This window comes from Chaetomium fimeti (genome assembly GCF_033439085.1).
Source record: "Chaetomium fimeti strain CBS 168.71 chromosome Unknown B0H64scaffold_6, whole genome shotgun sequence".
NCBI classification, from domain to species: Eukaryota; Fungi; Ascomycota; class Sordariomycetes; order Sordariales; family Chaetomiaceae; genus Chaetomium; species Chaetomium fimeti.
This window is the reverse complement of record NW_026944334.1, coordinates 2,015,351-2,029,699: the sequence shown is the minus strand read 5'-3', so window position 1 is coordinate 2,029,699 and position 14,349 is coordinate 2,015,351. Positions and strand designations below refer to the sequence as shown.

General features: G+C 56.8%; 5 protein-coding genes across 5 annotated transcripts; 3 read left to right on the top strand and 2 right to left on the bottom strand.

The window, feature by feature from the left end:
* Positions 1–1,127: 1,127 nt before the first annotated feature.
* Positions 1,128–2,480, bottom strand: B0H64DRAFT_214126 (uncharacterized protein). Its single transcript, XM_062799472.1, has 3 exons — positions 2,213–2,480; positions 1,771–2,140; positions 1,128–1,700 (listed from the first exon to the last, which is right to left on the bottom strand). Exons 1-3 carry the CDS (start codon positions 2,335–2,337, stop codon positions 1,518–1,520), a joined length of 678 nt encoding a protein of 225 aa, XP_062656972.1. The 5' UTR covers positions 2,338–2,480; the 3' UTR covers positions 1,128–1,517.
* Positions 2,481–3,455: 975 nt separating this feature from the next.
* Positions 3,456–4,619, bottom strand: B0H64DRAFT_214058 (uncharacterized protein). The gene has a single exon (XM_062799471.1). The coding sequence runs from the start codon at positions 4,214–4,216 to the stop codon at positions 3,614–3,616; it is 603 nt and encodes a 200-aa protein (XP_062656971.1). The 5' UTR covers positions 4,217–4,619; the 3' UTR covers positions 3,456–3,613.
* A 532-nt stretch (positions 4,620–5,151) lies between these two features.
* B0H64DRAFT_404607 (uncharacterized protein) lies at positions 5,152–6,120 on the top strand. The gene is made up of 2 exons (XM_062804392.1): positions 5,152–5,173; positions 5,383–6,120. The coding sequence occupies exons 1-2, from the start codon at positions 5,161–5,163 to the stop codon at positions 5,646–5,648; spliced, it is 279 nt and encodes a 92-aa protein (XP_062656970.1). The 5' UTR covers positions 5,152–5,160; the 3' UTR covers positions 5,649–6,120.
* Positions 6,121–6,562: 442 nt separating this feature from the next.
* On the top strand, positions 6,563–9,972 carry B0H64DRAFT_326730 (AKAP7 2'5' RNA ligase-like domain-containing protein; the record flags this gene model as incomplete). The annotated part of the gene is made up of 8 exons (XM_062800755.1): positions 6,563–6,883; positions 6,957–7,094; positions 7,185–7,383; positions 7,432–7,551; positions 8,224–8,792; positions 8,901–9,195; positions 9,253–9,462; positions 9,512–9,972. 8 exons carry the CDS (start codon positions 6,563–6,565, stop codon positions 9,970–9,972), a joined length of 2,313 nt encoding a protein of 770 aa, XP_062656969.1.
* Positions 9,973–12,496: 2,524 nt separating this feature from the next.
* B0H64DRAFT_213958 (uncharacterized protein) lies at positions 12,497–13,777 on the top strand. The gene is made up of 2 exons (XM_062799470.1): positions 12,497–12,566; positions 12,718–13,777. Exon 2 carries the CDS (start codon positions 12,823–12,825, stop codon positions 13,732–13,734), a length of 912 nt encoding a protein of 303 aa, XP_062656968.1. The 5' UTR covers positions 12,497–12,566; positions 12,718–12,822; the 3' UTR covers positions 13,735–13,777.
* Positions 13,778–14,349: the final 572 nt, after the last annotated feature.

Below are 14,349 nucleotides of genomic sequence, written 5' to 3'. Positions count from 1 at the left end.
CCATATCAACATGCATTCATGGGGTTATACCCCCCCTTCACTCACCCCACGTCATCAGGCATCCCCCCATGTCCTGCCACCCTCTGGCCAAAAAAAGCCGAACCCCGAAGGAAAATAAGAAACTAAGCAAGAAGAATTAAGCGAAAGTAATCGGGAAAAACAAATCGAAAAGAAGACATCAAGTAAAATAAAAAGTAAATTAAGCTAATTCAGCTTCTTTGTGCTTTTGGGCGGCTTTGGTTTCCTTCCTATAGTCGACATTTGGTCCACGTTTGGTCGACATCTACACTTAAAAGAGTCCTGCCTTTTTTGCCCATGGGATGTTTGCCCATCCCTTCGGGAGCAACGAAAAAGAGACAGACTCACATGCCACGGCCACAAATAGATTGGGCAGGCAGCAAGCCAAGCACACGAAGCAAGGTTAGTTCCTTTGTGACTATGTGTGATATGACAAGAGACGGTTCTGGGCCCAGGAAGACGGTGGGGAGAAGGGGATGACCACCAGTCCACCACACCAACGACTGGCGGTTGCGGGCTCGAAAAACCTGTTTTTTGGTAAGTGTCACTATGCAAGTTTTGGCGCATGCATGCTCGGCAGGCCCGTTTGTTGGGGCCTGGCCGGCTCCGGTCTGGGGACTTGAAAGTGGAAGTAGCCGCTGGTGAACGGGAGTGGTGAGAAAGCGGGACGGGGCCGCCCGCCTGCCTGGGTAGCGGTGGGAGGGAAGGGGAAGAGGGCATGGACGCCTCGTGACGATCGGTCGGGGCGCCGAAAGAAGCTGGGGATCTGGAGGGAGCGGAGAGACCTGTGTTGGTTGCTGTTGAACGTCAATGGGTATTTTTTGGGTGGTTAAGTGGCTCCAGGCACTTGATGAAACGAGCACCCCCCGCCAAAACTAGCACGGGGGAGGAACGCTTTGTATTCCCGTTCTCGGACGTCTTCAGCCCCTCGCTGACCGAGAAGCAGGCTGGCCGAAAGGGTTGGATATTTCCGCGGGATTTTGAGAACGTCCCGGGCTCGGCCGGGATGGCATGCTTATCGGGGAGGTACGTTCGAAATTCCCCGAGCCACGGTGTTTGCACGGCTACAAGAATGAGAGGGTGGTTGTCGCTCCGTTTAGGCTTTGGCTGAAAGCCTGACTCGGGTTAAAGGTAAGTACAAAGGGTCGAGATTTCGATAATTTTGATAACCTTCCCGTTCGAGCCTCGGAATGGTAGTTCGCTGGCGCACACCGGCTTTCATCCCAGTGTGAACGAGCGACGCGCGGTGACCACTCAAGCGACGTTCGGATGGCGATCAAGCGAGGACCTCGTCGTGGTGTAGTTAGGCGGGAGGGGACGCGCTTCGGGAGGATTGTCCGGCTCCGACGATTTAGCATTGCCTAGGTGCCGGGCCGGCGGTAAAGCACCCTGCAGCCCCTTGGCTGCTTCAGGGTCCACGTCTTTTGAAGATCCGACGGGGCGGCAAGACTGTCCACAAATAACTACACAGTAACGGCTGAGAACGGCTCTCCGTTTCGCTAGTCTAGCCGTTCTTGGATTTTTAAAAGCGCGTGGGAAGAACAAAATGTGGAAGGCCGCAAACCCCGCTCTCGAACATGTCTCTGCCTTTTTTGTGCGAGCCCGGCGACGTGCCGATATCCGGTCAGTCGGGGCGACGAGGCACCAACGGACGCGGCGCCTGCTCTTTCCAAGGAACCGCTCTGTCGTGCCCCCCACCGGAACATTGGCAACGTGTTCTAGAACCTTTTGGGTGATTTGAAGGCTTCTCACCGCTAAATAGGAACCGTGATAATCTTGTCGCTCTCCGAAGAGAATGGGAGCAAAAGGTTGAAGAGCTGAGGGCTGGCAGAGTAACCCTTTCCTCCCTTTGAGCGCCAGGTTTTCTGTCAGACAAGGCAGGCCTCCAGACCTCCAGACTTCAACTTTTGGTGTGGGTTCCTCGGGTCCCATGCATGCAACGTCCCAAATGGAGTGGTGCTCCCAATGACGACAGTTTGCGGAATGACGTCGGGAAACAGATGAACTTGTTGCTGCCCCACCGAAGGATGGACATTCCGAGCAATGATGGGCGAAGTTGAGACGCGGAAAGAGGTCCAGACGTCGTGGGGTTGTCTTGGCGTTGGTCTTGTCCCGCACTCGTCTAAACGAATAATTAGGCACACTCGATAACTAACGCGAAGGGAAAATGAGCTTAGCACGGGAGCACGGATACCGAGTACCAAAAGATCTCATCCTTGACCTCCGGACCTCTGAATCCGAGAATAAGGGCGCTTTGGGCCGGCAATAAAGAGATTCACCTGGAGGGATGCGTTCATGATAGCCAGATAGCATCTCCATGTAGCCGGTGTTGGGTTTGCTCGCCGAGGTGGGGCATCACTGACTCGTGGCAGGTCCCCTTCGGGATACATACCGTGCTCGTCGATCGCATAACTCTCGGTCTTCCCGGTACCGACTTAGAGCTGGGGATACCGCTGAAGATGTCCAGCGTACATGAGTGAGAGATACCCCTCGCGGTGATTATTATTACAGAGCCTGTCCGACTCCCCGAGCCCGCCCTGGACCGGCACGGCTGGCTGTGTGCAGCTAGCCGCAATTCCCGGTCGTAAATGCAGGACAACGTCAGAGGGACCGACGATCTGTTAACACACATGTACACATGTACCGTGATGGGGGCTAATCGGTCCCTGCATTTGCCCGGCTTCAAGGAGTCCGCCATTTCATTGGGGGGCCACGAGAGAAAAAAGCCTATGGCATCAAAAGGCCGGGCTGTCACACAGCTGCGTGAGTGTGTGTTCCGCGAGGGCCGGATAATTACTGTCGCAGAGCCCGAATGGCCGTTCGGTTGGTCGAGCATCGCGGAGATACCTCGCCAATGTTTGATTCCATGTATATCCGACCTTCCACCCCAACCATTTGGGACATTAAGAGGTGGCGGTCGGGTTGGGAAAGGCGTGATGGGTCGAGTTGAGGTAGGATTGATGGTCGAAGAAAGGAAGCCGAGCTTCGATTGTCGATCACCCCTAGGAGCGGGCCGTTTGGAACCCTGTGGTTGTGAAAACTGGCTAGGGCACGTGCAGGCCAGGTGCCTAATCAAATTCATAAACCGATGAGAGTGACTCGGGGAGTAAGGTATCAGGTAACCACCTCACGTAACTCACGCCGTTTCCAACCCGATCCAAAAATATTCAAGATGGAAAGTGCGGTTGCGGGGTTGAGCGAGGTACCGGTGCGGGGCAGCTGCCGGCCGGAATGTACCCGCTTTAACGATACATTCAAAAGATCATGGAGCACCAGTTGAGAGCGGAGGATGCCAACCCCTGCATTGCATGATAAGCAAGCATTTTTGGAAGATGCACAAAAAATGATATTTTGAAAGGTTACGCCTCGGGCTCTCTTAAGGAACCCTCTAGATCCACATTGATACCCAGCTCCCTTCTTCGCAGGTCGTGTTGGGATGAGAGACCCCCGTTTTTGAAGACAGCGAATCTCGTGCGGGTGGGACTTCAAGGGTCCAAGATCCCGCTCATTTACGTCACACCTCAAAACGGAATGTGACCTATTTTAGCTTACCTTACTTCCGTCTTAGCCTCGCATCCGCTCCGGCCTCGAGCTATCACACGAGCAAGGAATCGAAGTCCGAAGACTGGAGAAGAACAAGAGAATAGCATCTACTAGCTTGCCAGGTGACCGAAGAGGACAAAGACCTTTGGCATCTTGGGATCATGGGTTTTGACAACGCGCCGGGGCTTACAGATGGCGAGGTGCGTCGGGAGGACAAGGCAAAGGCCTTTTCAGGGTGATCACACCTCCTTGCTGGGTACATATTTGATAATTGAAATTGCTGCAGCTTCGGAATCCCACTTTGCTTCTCCACACATTGGTCAAACTGCCATCTGTCTTTGTGCATGATTACCCAGGTACCTCCACCAACTGAGTACCAAGTAGGCTCCGACTTGCGAAGACCATCCTGACCGACCATCCTGATCGTCCACCGACCTCCCCACCACGGTTCAACCCTCCACTTTGTCCGAATCCTTTTTTGGAGTCCCCTTCCTCTTGGAGTTAACTTTGTCCCCTCTCGGAGGCCCCTCTCCAGAACCAGCCTTGTCTGCCCCTCCCTTTCCACCCCGCCATAAAATTTCGCATCTCCATCGTCACCACCGTCACTGCTAACGTTGACGATCTGTGAGCGCCGCCTCTGTTCTGTGTCCGCCATTCTCCATCGCAAACGCGCCTCGCTTCTTCCACCCCTTCTTCAAGTGACAGGTTGGACCCCACCTCACTCCGCTCCGGGTCGCTGGCCCTTCGTTGACGCGAGAATCAGCCTCCCAGCTCCCGAGAACATCCCCACCCTTGCCACGGTTCCTTCCGGACGCCGAACGTTGGGAACGTCGCTGGTCGCGAGCTACCCGACCTCCGTTTGGAACCTCTGCTCTGCCAGTGTTCTGCGTCCGTGCTTTCCATATCGATACACGCGCTTTCCTGTAAGCCCATTTCCAGATGTCGATTTTTGCAGAGTCGCCCATCTCCCTCCCCGTACCTACCTAGGTACCTACCCCGCGGTGTCATATTCTCTCATCGGTTACGTGACCCTTTCGCGTGTATCTCTCTCTCTTGCCTACCTACCACCACCACCACCACCGGCACCTCCCCCAACACCACCATCAGCTCCTGTGCGTGCCCATCCTACGAGGTAGCACGCGACAGCGTTTCCGCTTGCGCACGGGTCCGTGTACTCCAGAAACAGCACCGGACTTGGGGCAAGCGCGGCTGCAGCCCTAGGCGGTACCCGACCTTGTTCCTGGTCACCCTCTCTGGTCAATTTCGGATCTTCCCTATCCAGTTCTGCTCCCGACCACATCGTTTTCCACCCCCTCCTACTTTGTACCCCTCCGTCACTTCTCAGGTCTCCGCTGTGCGCCGTTTTGCAACCATGGTCGAGTTCTACGATTTGGTCTGTGGTTTCGATATGAAAGATGGTGTTGGCTGCTAACCTAGAACGGCCAGGACCAGGACGACAATATGGACCAATTTGGAGATCACGTCGACAAGGAAGTCTTCTCGCAGATCCTCGAGATGGACGATAGCGAGGACGAACGCGAGTTCAGTGCGCCTCTAGTGCTCGGCTTCTTTGACCAAGCAACAGAGACGTTTGGCAAAATGGATAAGTCATTGTAAGTGTCCTCCTCTCTATGCGTGGCGTCTTTTCTTTCTGGGCTGTCTCCCATTTCCATGGTGCTGGCTTAATGGCACATTCACGACGGCCAGATCCGGCTTCTCGAGCTTCCTTTTTTTGCCGGCTCCAAGGAAAAGAGGGGAAGGACGAGAGGACCGCATTTCAGAGGAACAAACGGAGTCGGAGTCGGACTAACGATGGCTTCATATCAACAAACAGGAGCGCCAAAGACCTGAATGAACTTTCCAGCCTGGGTCACTTTCTTAAGGGTTCTTCCGCTACTCTCGGATTCAACAAGATAAGGGACAGCTGCCAGATCATCCAGCAATACGGCCACAGGATGACCGTTGACGGCAGTGCCGAACCCGACGAGACGGTCTGCCTCAAAAAGATCACCGACGCGCTCAAGACGGTCAAGGTCGACACGGAAAATTTGGAGAAGCAGATGAAGAAGTTCTTTAAGCAGGGTTAGTAATGAGGCAAACTGGGCGCGCGGTCTGCACCAACTCCGACGGTTGTAGCACCCGCCCTCGACTCTACGAGCATCCGATCAATACCCAGCCGGTAACGGGCAACAAGTGGAGCCATGACTGGTTCCCGTTAGGGCAGACCGGGTGTACAATGTCGGGGGACGGGCAGCGGCAAGCAGTTGCTTCGTGGGCAGGAGGGTAGTGCGAGGTCGGTCGGGCCATCCTTTCAAGGAGTCAAGATACCAGCGGACAGAAGGGTCCTGCCCACGAGAGATGCGGGGTATATGTGCATAAGGGGTATGAGGTATTTCACCGTTTGTAAACAGCTTTGGGGCTCTGGTCTATCAGGGTATGGCTACCCATATGTGCATCGCATCCGCCTGTCAAAGTTGGAGCTGTCTTGGGTTCAGAGTAGTCTAGATTTCTAGCTGTGGCCTCGTCCACCAATAGCGATGTTCTTATGAGCACGGGTTATATCTGTTGATTCACAATGATCCAATCTGGTGTCAATAAGGGGATGAAGGCTGTTAGCAAGTGTTTTATTTCATCACCTTACACGCCACACACAGCGGAGTGGAGCACCAACCATACTTCGTCCTTCGCTCTCTTGAACGCTATGAGCCAGAATTCTCCCCATTTCACCCAACATCACCTTAATGACCTCGCCACCAACGACTGGAGCTCATGAGCTGAAAGGCGTCATACTAACCTGTAACCACTCACACCAGTCTGAAGTTAGGTACCTAAAACGCTACCTTGAGGCTACCTCATCAACCATAGCCCCACTTCACAGCCACTCACACTGCAGTTCACCAAGCATTGCATCAACTCCAGCAATTCCAACACAAACCAAATCTTCCCACCACCCCAACCCAACAAACCATCAAACAAACCCATCAAACCCAAACAACAAAAAATGCCCCCCAAACCCTTCCCCACCCGCCCAGCAGCAACCGCCGCCGCAACAGCAACAGCAGCAGCAGCAGCAACCACAGCAGCAACACCCCCACCCCCGCGAACACCCCCAACGCACTTCCTCTGCATCCCCCTCGCCACCTCCAAACCCGCCCGCGCCCAGCTCGCCACCTCGCTGTCCGCCTTTCGCGCCGATGTGTGTGCGCCCCCGCTCGGCTTCGGCGCTGCCGGGGCTGCTGGCGGCGCTGTTGACATTCCGCCGGATGCGGTGCGGCCGGTGGGGACGCTGCATTTGACGTTGGGGGTTATGAGTTTTCCGGAGGTGGGGGTTAAGGGGGTGGAGGTGGGGGGTGGGGGTGAGGAGGTGGTTGAGGAGGGGGTTAAGGGGGGTGAAGAGGGGGGTGCTAAGGAGGGTGAAAAAGGAGAAGGGGTTGGACAGGGCGAGGGAGGTGTTGGCTGGGGTGGGGCTGGCGGGTGTTTGGAGGGCGGTGGTTGCGGAGTGGAGGGCTAGGATGGCGATACAAGGGCGGGCTGTGGAAGGGAGTGGTGGGGTTGGTGATGCGGAGGGGAAGAGGAAGGTGGTAAAGGGGGATGTAGTGCCGCCCGCAGAGGAGGCGCCCAAGATCACCCTGAGGGGCCTGGCGAGCATGCAGCCGGCCGACAGAGCGGCGGTACTCTACGCGCCTCCTGTTGACCAGTTTGGGTTGCTCCAGGCCTTCTGTGAAAGGGTGCGAGACGTGTTCAGGGACGCAGAGCTCATGGTCGACGAAGGCAGGCCGCTGCTGTTGCACGCTACGGTGGTGAATACGGTGTATGTCAAGGGTAAGGGGAGGGAGGACAGAGGAGGTAGGGGGAAGCGGGGTAGGGGAGGCAGAGGAGGTAAAGGAGGGCGGAAACGGGAGCGGTTGGTGTTCGATGCCACGGATATTATCGAACGGTATGAGGATCAGGTGTGGATAAAGGATATACCGGTCGAAAAGGTCGCGATATGTAAGATGGGAGCTAAAAAGGTGGTTGTGGACGGGGAGGAGGACGAGGCGTATGAGGTGGTGGCTGAGGTCGATTTCTAGCCTACTGCCATGGCGCTTTATCACGGCCTGGGAGTTGAACTCGAGGCATTCAACACACTTGATGTTGTCCCGGAGTTGAGTTTCGATAAACTGCTTGACCATGGCACCCTGGTAATCGAACATTCCAAGGGACGGGCAGCTCAGGGGGGCTTGCCCCACTTGGTGCCTGTAACGGCGGAACGGCCCCCTAGAGTAAGCTCGGGCCACCCCCGCATCAAATTCCACTGCTTGCTCCCTGCTTCGTAGCGCTGAATAACACTGGACGTCCCTGTGTCATACCCTGGTCACCAGATTGGACGAGGCTGAGCTGATACCTGCCACTCAGGTCGCCTGGCGTTCCACGACAAAGGCGCCGCGATTCACATTCGGCCAGGCAGCTGCAACAAAATCTTTGCCTCCCACATTGGTCAGCAATTCCTATTTAAAAACGCATATACCGCTGGCCGGTGCCATGTCGTGATGCAGTTTGCAATCCACAAATCCCTCAGAGCGATCAGATCGATCTGAAGCCCAACAACACCCCTCAGTTAGCAGAGGACACCAAGAACAGAAACAGCAACCCCCTCGCCGTCACACATGCCTCCTCGAAAAGACATGACTCCTCCCTCTAAACGCCGCCCACCCTCAGGGGCCGGGCCTAAAGGCGGCAGCACCAACGGCCCTCGCTCTCCCCCACGGCCGACTCGAACCTCCCCGAGCAACACCCGCAACACCAACACCGGCAGCAACTCTACCAACAACCCAAGCAACAGCACCTTTATCTCACCTCCGCCTCGAGCCGCCCTGAGCGGCACATCCTCCCCAGCCCCCGACAACCCTCGCAACAGCAACAACACCACCACCAAAGACAGCCCCCACCTAGCCCCAACAACAACAAGAACCGCCGGGCGCAACCGCTCCCCCTCTCCCAGCCCACTCCCTAAAACAGCAACAACAACAACAACAACAACAACAGCCACAGCGGGTACAACCACGGCGACATCAGCGGCCATCGCAACATGCCAGTCGGCGCTGCGCGAGAAGGACGTGCGCATCGCGTCGCTGGAGCGCGAGCTCGCGCTGATGGAGTCCGAGTTCCACCGCGAGCTGGACAAGCTCAGCAGCGCCGAGAGCGAGACGGCCGCCTTCTGGCAGGCCAAGTACGCCGCGCTGGAGAAGACGGTCGCCGTCATGCAGGTCGCCGCCGTGCAGGGGCAGGGGCAGGGTCAGATTCTGGGGCAGGGGCAACACCAGATTCAGGGGCAGGGGGGACACCAGATTCGGGGGCAGAGAGGGGCAAGGTGTGGGGTTGTGGAAGGTGGCGGTGGCGGTGGCGTGGAGGTGGAGGGGGAGTTGAGGGAGGCTAGGGGCGCGTGGGAACGGGTGAGGGATATGCTCGACCAGAAGGAGGACGAGGTTGCGGAGTTGAAGGCGCAGGTTCGCGGGCTGAAGGAGTGGGTCAGCGTGAGCACGCGAGCGGACGGGGAGGCGCAGACGAGTGACGAGGTCTTTGGGGAGGGCATGGCACGGTTGGGGAATGGGTTGCAGAATTGGGTGCTGGTGAACTTTAGACGGGCCAGGGTTGGTAAGTGTCTCTGCGTTCGAACGAGGTCGAGACGGGCCGGACGGGCACTGACGGCAGCAGACTTATCCGGCTCCCATGAAGATACGATATCGGAATTGGCCCGTCTGGTGCCCATGTACGAAGAGCTAGCCTCGACATCGAGAATCCATTTGCTTCAGTCGGTTGTCTCGCGGTTTCTTGTCGAGCTCGTGTTTGGCGCTTATTTTATTGGGCTTCCTACCGATGTGGCTGCGCAGATCAAACAGGTTGAGGATTTCCTCTCCTCTGGTAAGATATCCATGCAACGGATAAAAGAGAAATACTCATTTCCTCGCAGCATCGTCCCCTGAATCGGTCAACCAATGGCGCTCTCTCACCCTAACCACCATCAAAAAGGACGCCAGCGAGAAGCTCCAAACCGAAACCTCCAAGGTCGTTGAAACGGTAGTTTCCAAGGTTAACGACCTCCTTGACCCATTAACCAACACGAAATCAACAGAGGCTCGAGACCAAGGCCTACAGGCACTCGTTCACAGCGCCATTGAACTCTCTCGGCTACTTGCCGTGCAAAAAGCGGTCTTCAAGATCGAGATGCCCGAGATCCTTCCCCACCAGTGCATCGTGTTTAACGGGGAGACGATGGAAGACATTGGGGGCGAAGACGAGGACAGCCTGGCGGACAGGGAAATCTGCTGTGTCACCTTCCCGGGCATCATCAAACGGGGCGATGAGAGCGGCGGGCACTTGCAGTACCGGAACGTGATATCCAAGGCCAAGGTGCTCTGCAGTCCAGAATAGGACAGCTCAGCGGTTGGGCATCCGCACCAGCTTAGAGCCGCAACAGAGAGATTGGGGTGGTCCGGTGTCTCTTTTCTGTGACCGGGCGGCATGTGTGCCAGCGCTGATGGCTGCAAGCCCAGGGTTTGGCGGTGTCGTCTGTTCTAGACTGGTTGGGTCGCAGCATCAATGCCGTCGAATCACAAGGGCGCCCTGGAGGGAACTATGCCTCCCTCTCGGCCTTTACGGCGGGGCGGCAGGCCCGAGTTGATTGATTCTAAAGCTCGCACCGAATCGGGTTGGCTGGTTATCTCCCGGTCTGACTGGTGTGAAAGCGGAATGCTGCCGCCAGGCCCGAGGGAGGGTTACAACACAGCCTGCGGCCATAGTTAGTGAGACGCGGCCAGCGAACTGGGTCGTCATCGCAGAGCCTCCAACCTACTCCACCCGCGAAACTGGTGTGGCAGACGCAAAGGTTCGGGCCCATTTCGGCTAGTTCCTGCGGACTCTAGCATATCTCTCTCTGCACGTATCCGCGGCACGTCCTCATCCGAGCAGCATAGAGGGAGGCATGGGAATGAAGACCAAACCAGTCGAATCAACGTCATGATTGCGCGAGCGAGAGCAACCCAACTACATGGTTTGAACCTTAACCATTCCTCTCGAGCCACGACAACCGCCTGTCGATCACAGTTCCGACCGGTGTCCGCTTCGGTCGTCGAGTGGCATGCGTTGTTTTGCATGAGTATCCAGAGCCTTGTTCTCTCGGGTAACCATGTGGTCGGGAACCCCGTCTGGTTCGCTAGGAGCCGTTGGCTGCCACTATCCGCCCTCTTGTTTTAACCACCACGGCTGGCTCATCCGGTGGCTTGCATGGCGGCGTCATCCTCCGCGAGTCCGTTACTAAGCAGCCAAGTGAGGACGTCGGGCTGCGAGACATCCATCCGGTGACCGTGACGCTCTACTGTGTAGTTTGGTAACATGCACGCCAAGATAAATGGGAACAGACACCGAGGACCGAGTTCTCTCTCTAAATTAGTTCTACATGATAGGTTTCACTTTGCTCAGGTCTCTATGAGATACAGCCGGTCACTGGCCGCCAAAGACCGCCTAAATATGCCGGAAATGGATATCCCATGGACTTGCGCTAGCTGGCCGCCACTGGCTGCTGTGGCACATGAACACGATGGTGCCGGCCTCTGCGAATAAGCCGATAGACGAAACGTCAAGCCCAGCGACCATAGCGACCTTCATTCCCAGCTCTCTCGCGAAGTTCTCTCTTCTCGGTGATCGAACGGACGTCCAGAAGTTATGCCGAGAACGAGGGCCAAGTGCAGGCCCTCATTGGTAACCCCTTTGCGTCATGGGGATGGAAAATCCGAAAACCCAGGAGAGGATAGACAAGATATGAGCGACGCGATTGCAACACGACGGCCGGGCAGCCCACGCCTGGTTCGCTGATTGCGCACGACACCGCACACGTGCCGTGCGCAACCGCGGAAACCGATGGTATAACGCCTCCGCACAACTTCGACCCCGAGGCCGTCAAACAGAGTTGATCGCGCAACCTCCCACGGCGTGTCGCCTGTTGATAGGCTCCGTGCGATGACGCATTTGCGGCGCGTCCAACTTGACTCAGTCTTCGCGCATCTGCGGAGACGCCCGAATGTAGACAAACCAAGTTCGCGGGACGGGATTAAGGGGTCAGATTTGCGGTGAGAGAGCACACAACGGGTGGTTGCCATTGCAACCGCGATGCACCACTCGCGGGCACACTTGCCCCTTTCCGGGCTCAGTCGAGGTCTTGTGGGACGGCTTGGGGCGGGCCGCAGGAACGGCAGCCAGTTAGTGAACCCCGAGGCGCATGAGAAACCCCTCGGCCAAAGTTCCTTCCCTCTCGACGTGCATCAATGTCGGAAACCAGCTGGGAAGGTGCGTGCGTAGATGAGCGTGGGCGGGCGAGATCGATTGGACGGAGTCGGCAGCGGAAGGGCAGGCATCGCCGGACCCGACATCGTGGATTCAAGCCAGATGAGTGCGAAGCGCGTCAAGCGTGAGAGTGGGACAGGCCGGTCGTCGATGCAGTTCTGCGAAAGCCGTGTGTGGTTCGGTAGTGATTGCATCTATGCAGTTGGCTCGTCTAGCGTCCCCCCCGCTCCCGTGCGAACAATGGATCTTCTCATCGGGCAGCAGCAGAAAATCTCCAACAGAGGAAACCGGAGACTACCACCCCAGAACCCGACGCGTGCTGACAAGCAGGTAACGTGGGCCGATCTGAATCTTGCCTGTGTGCGGCGGAAAGAGCGAAGCGGAGGGACCAAGACGACGGGAATGGGGAAACAACGACTTACCTACCTCGCTTCAACATAAATCGACCCCGCCCCCCGACCTGGAATCCCACTGGTACTTCCAGTCAGCTTCCGATGACCCCCCGTCCCCCGCCCTTGATCCCATACTCTTGTGCCAATCTTCGGCATCACTCTCGCATGTGCCTGCACGATCGTCGCCCTCTTGCCGACGCTGCTCAGTTGCCCTGGGCATCGTGACCGACGCTGGTCGTCCTGCGAAAAGAGTTGCCGAGAATAACAACAACCCTCCCTGCCTTGTGCCACACAGTAATTGGATCGAAACATCCGCATCCTGCTCTCTTCCCTTCTTCCCTTTCCGTTTTGCTGGCTCAAAGCCAACCCTCTGAAACGCCTCTTTTTTGACCAGCTTTGGTCCAAACCTCAACTGGGTAGTGCAGCTTTGGGTCGGTGTTAGCAGGATCGGATCCCGGTCAGCACCCCCACCCCCAAGCCACCCCGCCTCACAGCGCCAGCACGGGGCGCATCCGCATCAACCAGCCGGCCAGCATACCGCACCACCATCATGGGGGCCAACTTCAACCCCGACGATATTTATCAGTTGATCAGGGACCGCCGCCTCCTAGCCGACCCATATAGCCAAGTGCCGGTTGAAAACGACGGCGATGAGCCCCACTGGCTGCCGCCACTGACAACGGGTGATCTGCTGGAAGACGCCGACGAATCCCAAGACGGCACCGACTCTGCGCGGTCCAACGGCGCTCAGTCCGACTACACCACCGCGTCGACTGTCACCTCCGAGACGTCCACAATGCGGTCCACCGCTTCTCGCTCTGACTTCAGTGGTCGATACGGCCATCGGAATACGACACATATCACGACGCCCACAGAATATCCGCACAACCCTTTGCCGTCGTTTGAGCAACAATTCCAAGCCCCCAGCGCCGCCCCGGCGCGTCCTGATCAAATCCTCTGGTGCGAGTTTTCCGGGCTCCTGAACTGCACTGCGACGTTCCGCCTTGACGAGGAACGCGAGTGGATCCAGCATCACGTCGACGACCACCTGGGCAACCGCTTCCCGCAGACGCTCATGTGCTGGTTCTGCGATTACGTCCCCTTCGTCGCCCAAGATCCCAGCAACGTTTTCGCCAACTTTGTGGACCGCATGCAGCATGTAAGAGACCATATCCTCCGTGATTACTATGCGAGTGCAAACACGCGGCGCGATCTCCACCTTGCCCAGCACTTGCACGAGCACGGTACCCTGGACGACAGGAAGTTCGAGGTCGCCATGCAGTACGAGGAATTGCCCGACGTTTACCGCCTCACCGGCGATCATTCGTTCCCGACGTCGTCATCGTCGTATCAGCAGCCACTTGGCCAGGATGGAGTGGTCGGATACCACGATCTGAGAAAAGAAGAACGCGAGCGGCGGCGCAAGCCAAGGGAAGCACAAAAGTCCAGCCGCAGACGATAAGAAGATGGGGGGGAACAAGCCGCGAACACACTTGATTTGGCAGCTCCGCGAATGCGTCACACCGTCATCGCGCTGTCAAGGTCAGTTCATATATCCGTTAGAGGGGAAAGCGGAGACATTTTGCCTGAAAGGAGGAGTGAAGGAGGAGTGGTATGCCTGGGAGGAGACGCGCTCAGAACGGCGCGTCTCCTTTTGTGGCTCATCAGGGGGGGTCGGGCCCGCCGTCGCCCCACCAACCAACGGGCCGACCCCAGACCGTCGACCCCAGATCCCAGACGCCGACATGGCTGAATCCGACGAGACAAATACTGTCCGTTGGTTAAAGCCGTCGCCGAATGGCCGGGTTCTCTTTTGTGTTGTCTCTTTCTTGGTTTTGGTTCTTGTGTCGTTGTTGGATATTTTGCTGCAAATCTCGGTCGGTTTTCAGGGGTCATTTGTTGAGGGTGTTCCGGGTTCTCATTTTATACCATTGCAGACGACGAGACGTCATTATATATTGACAGAAACGGGACCGGAACCCGAACCGCATCATTGGGACTCCATCATCCCGTTTTATTCGCCGGTTTTCTTTCGTTGGTAGTCTGCGAGGGCAAGGCTGGTAGCCTCTGTGAGGGA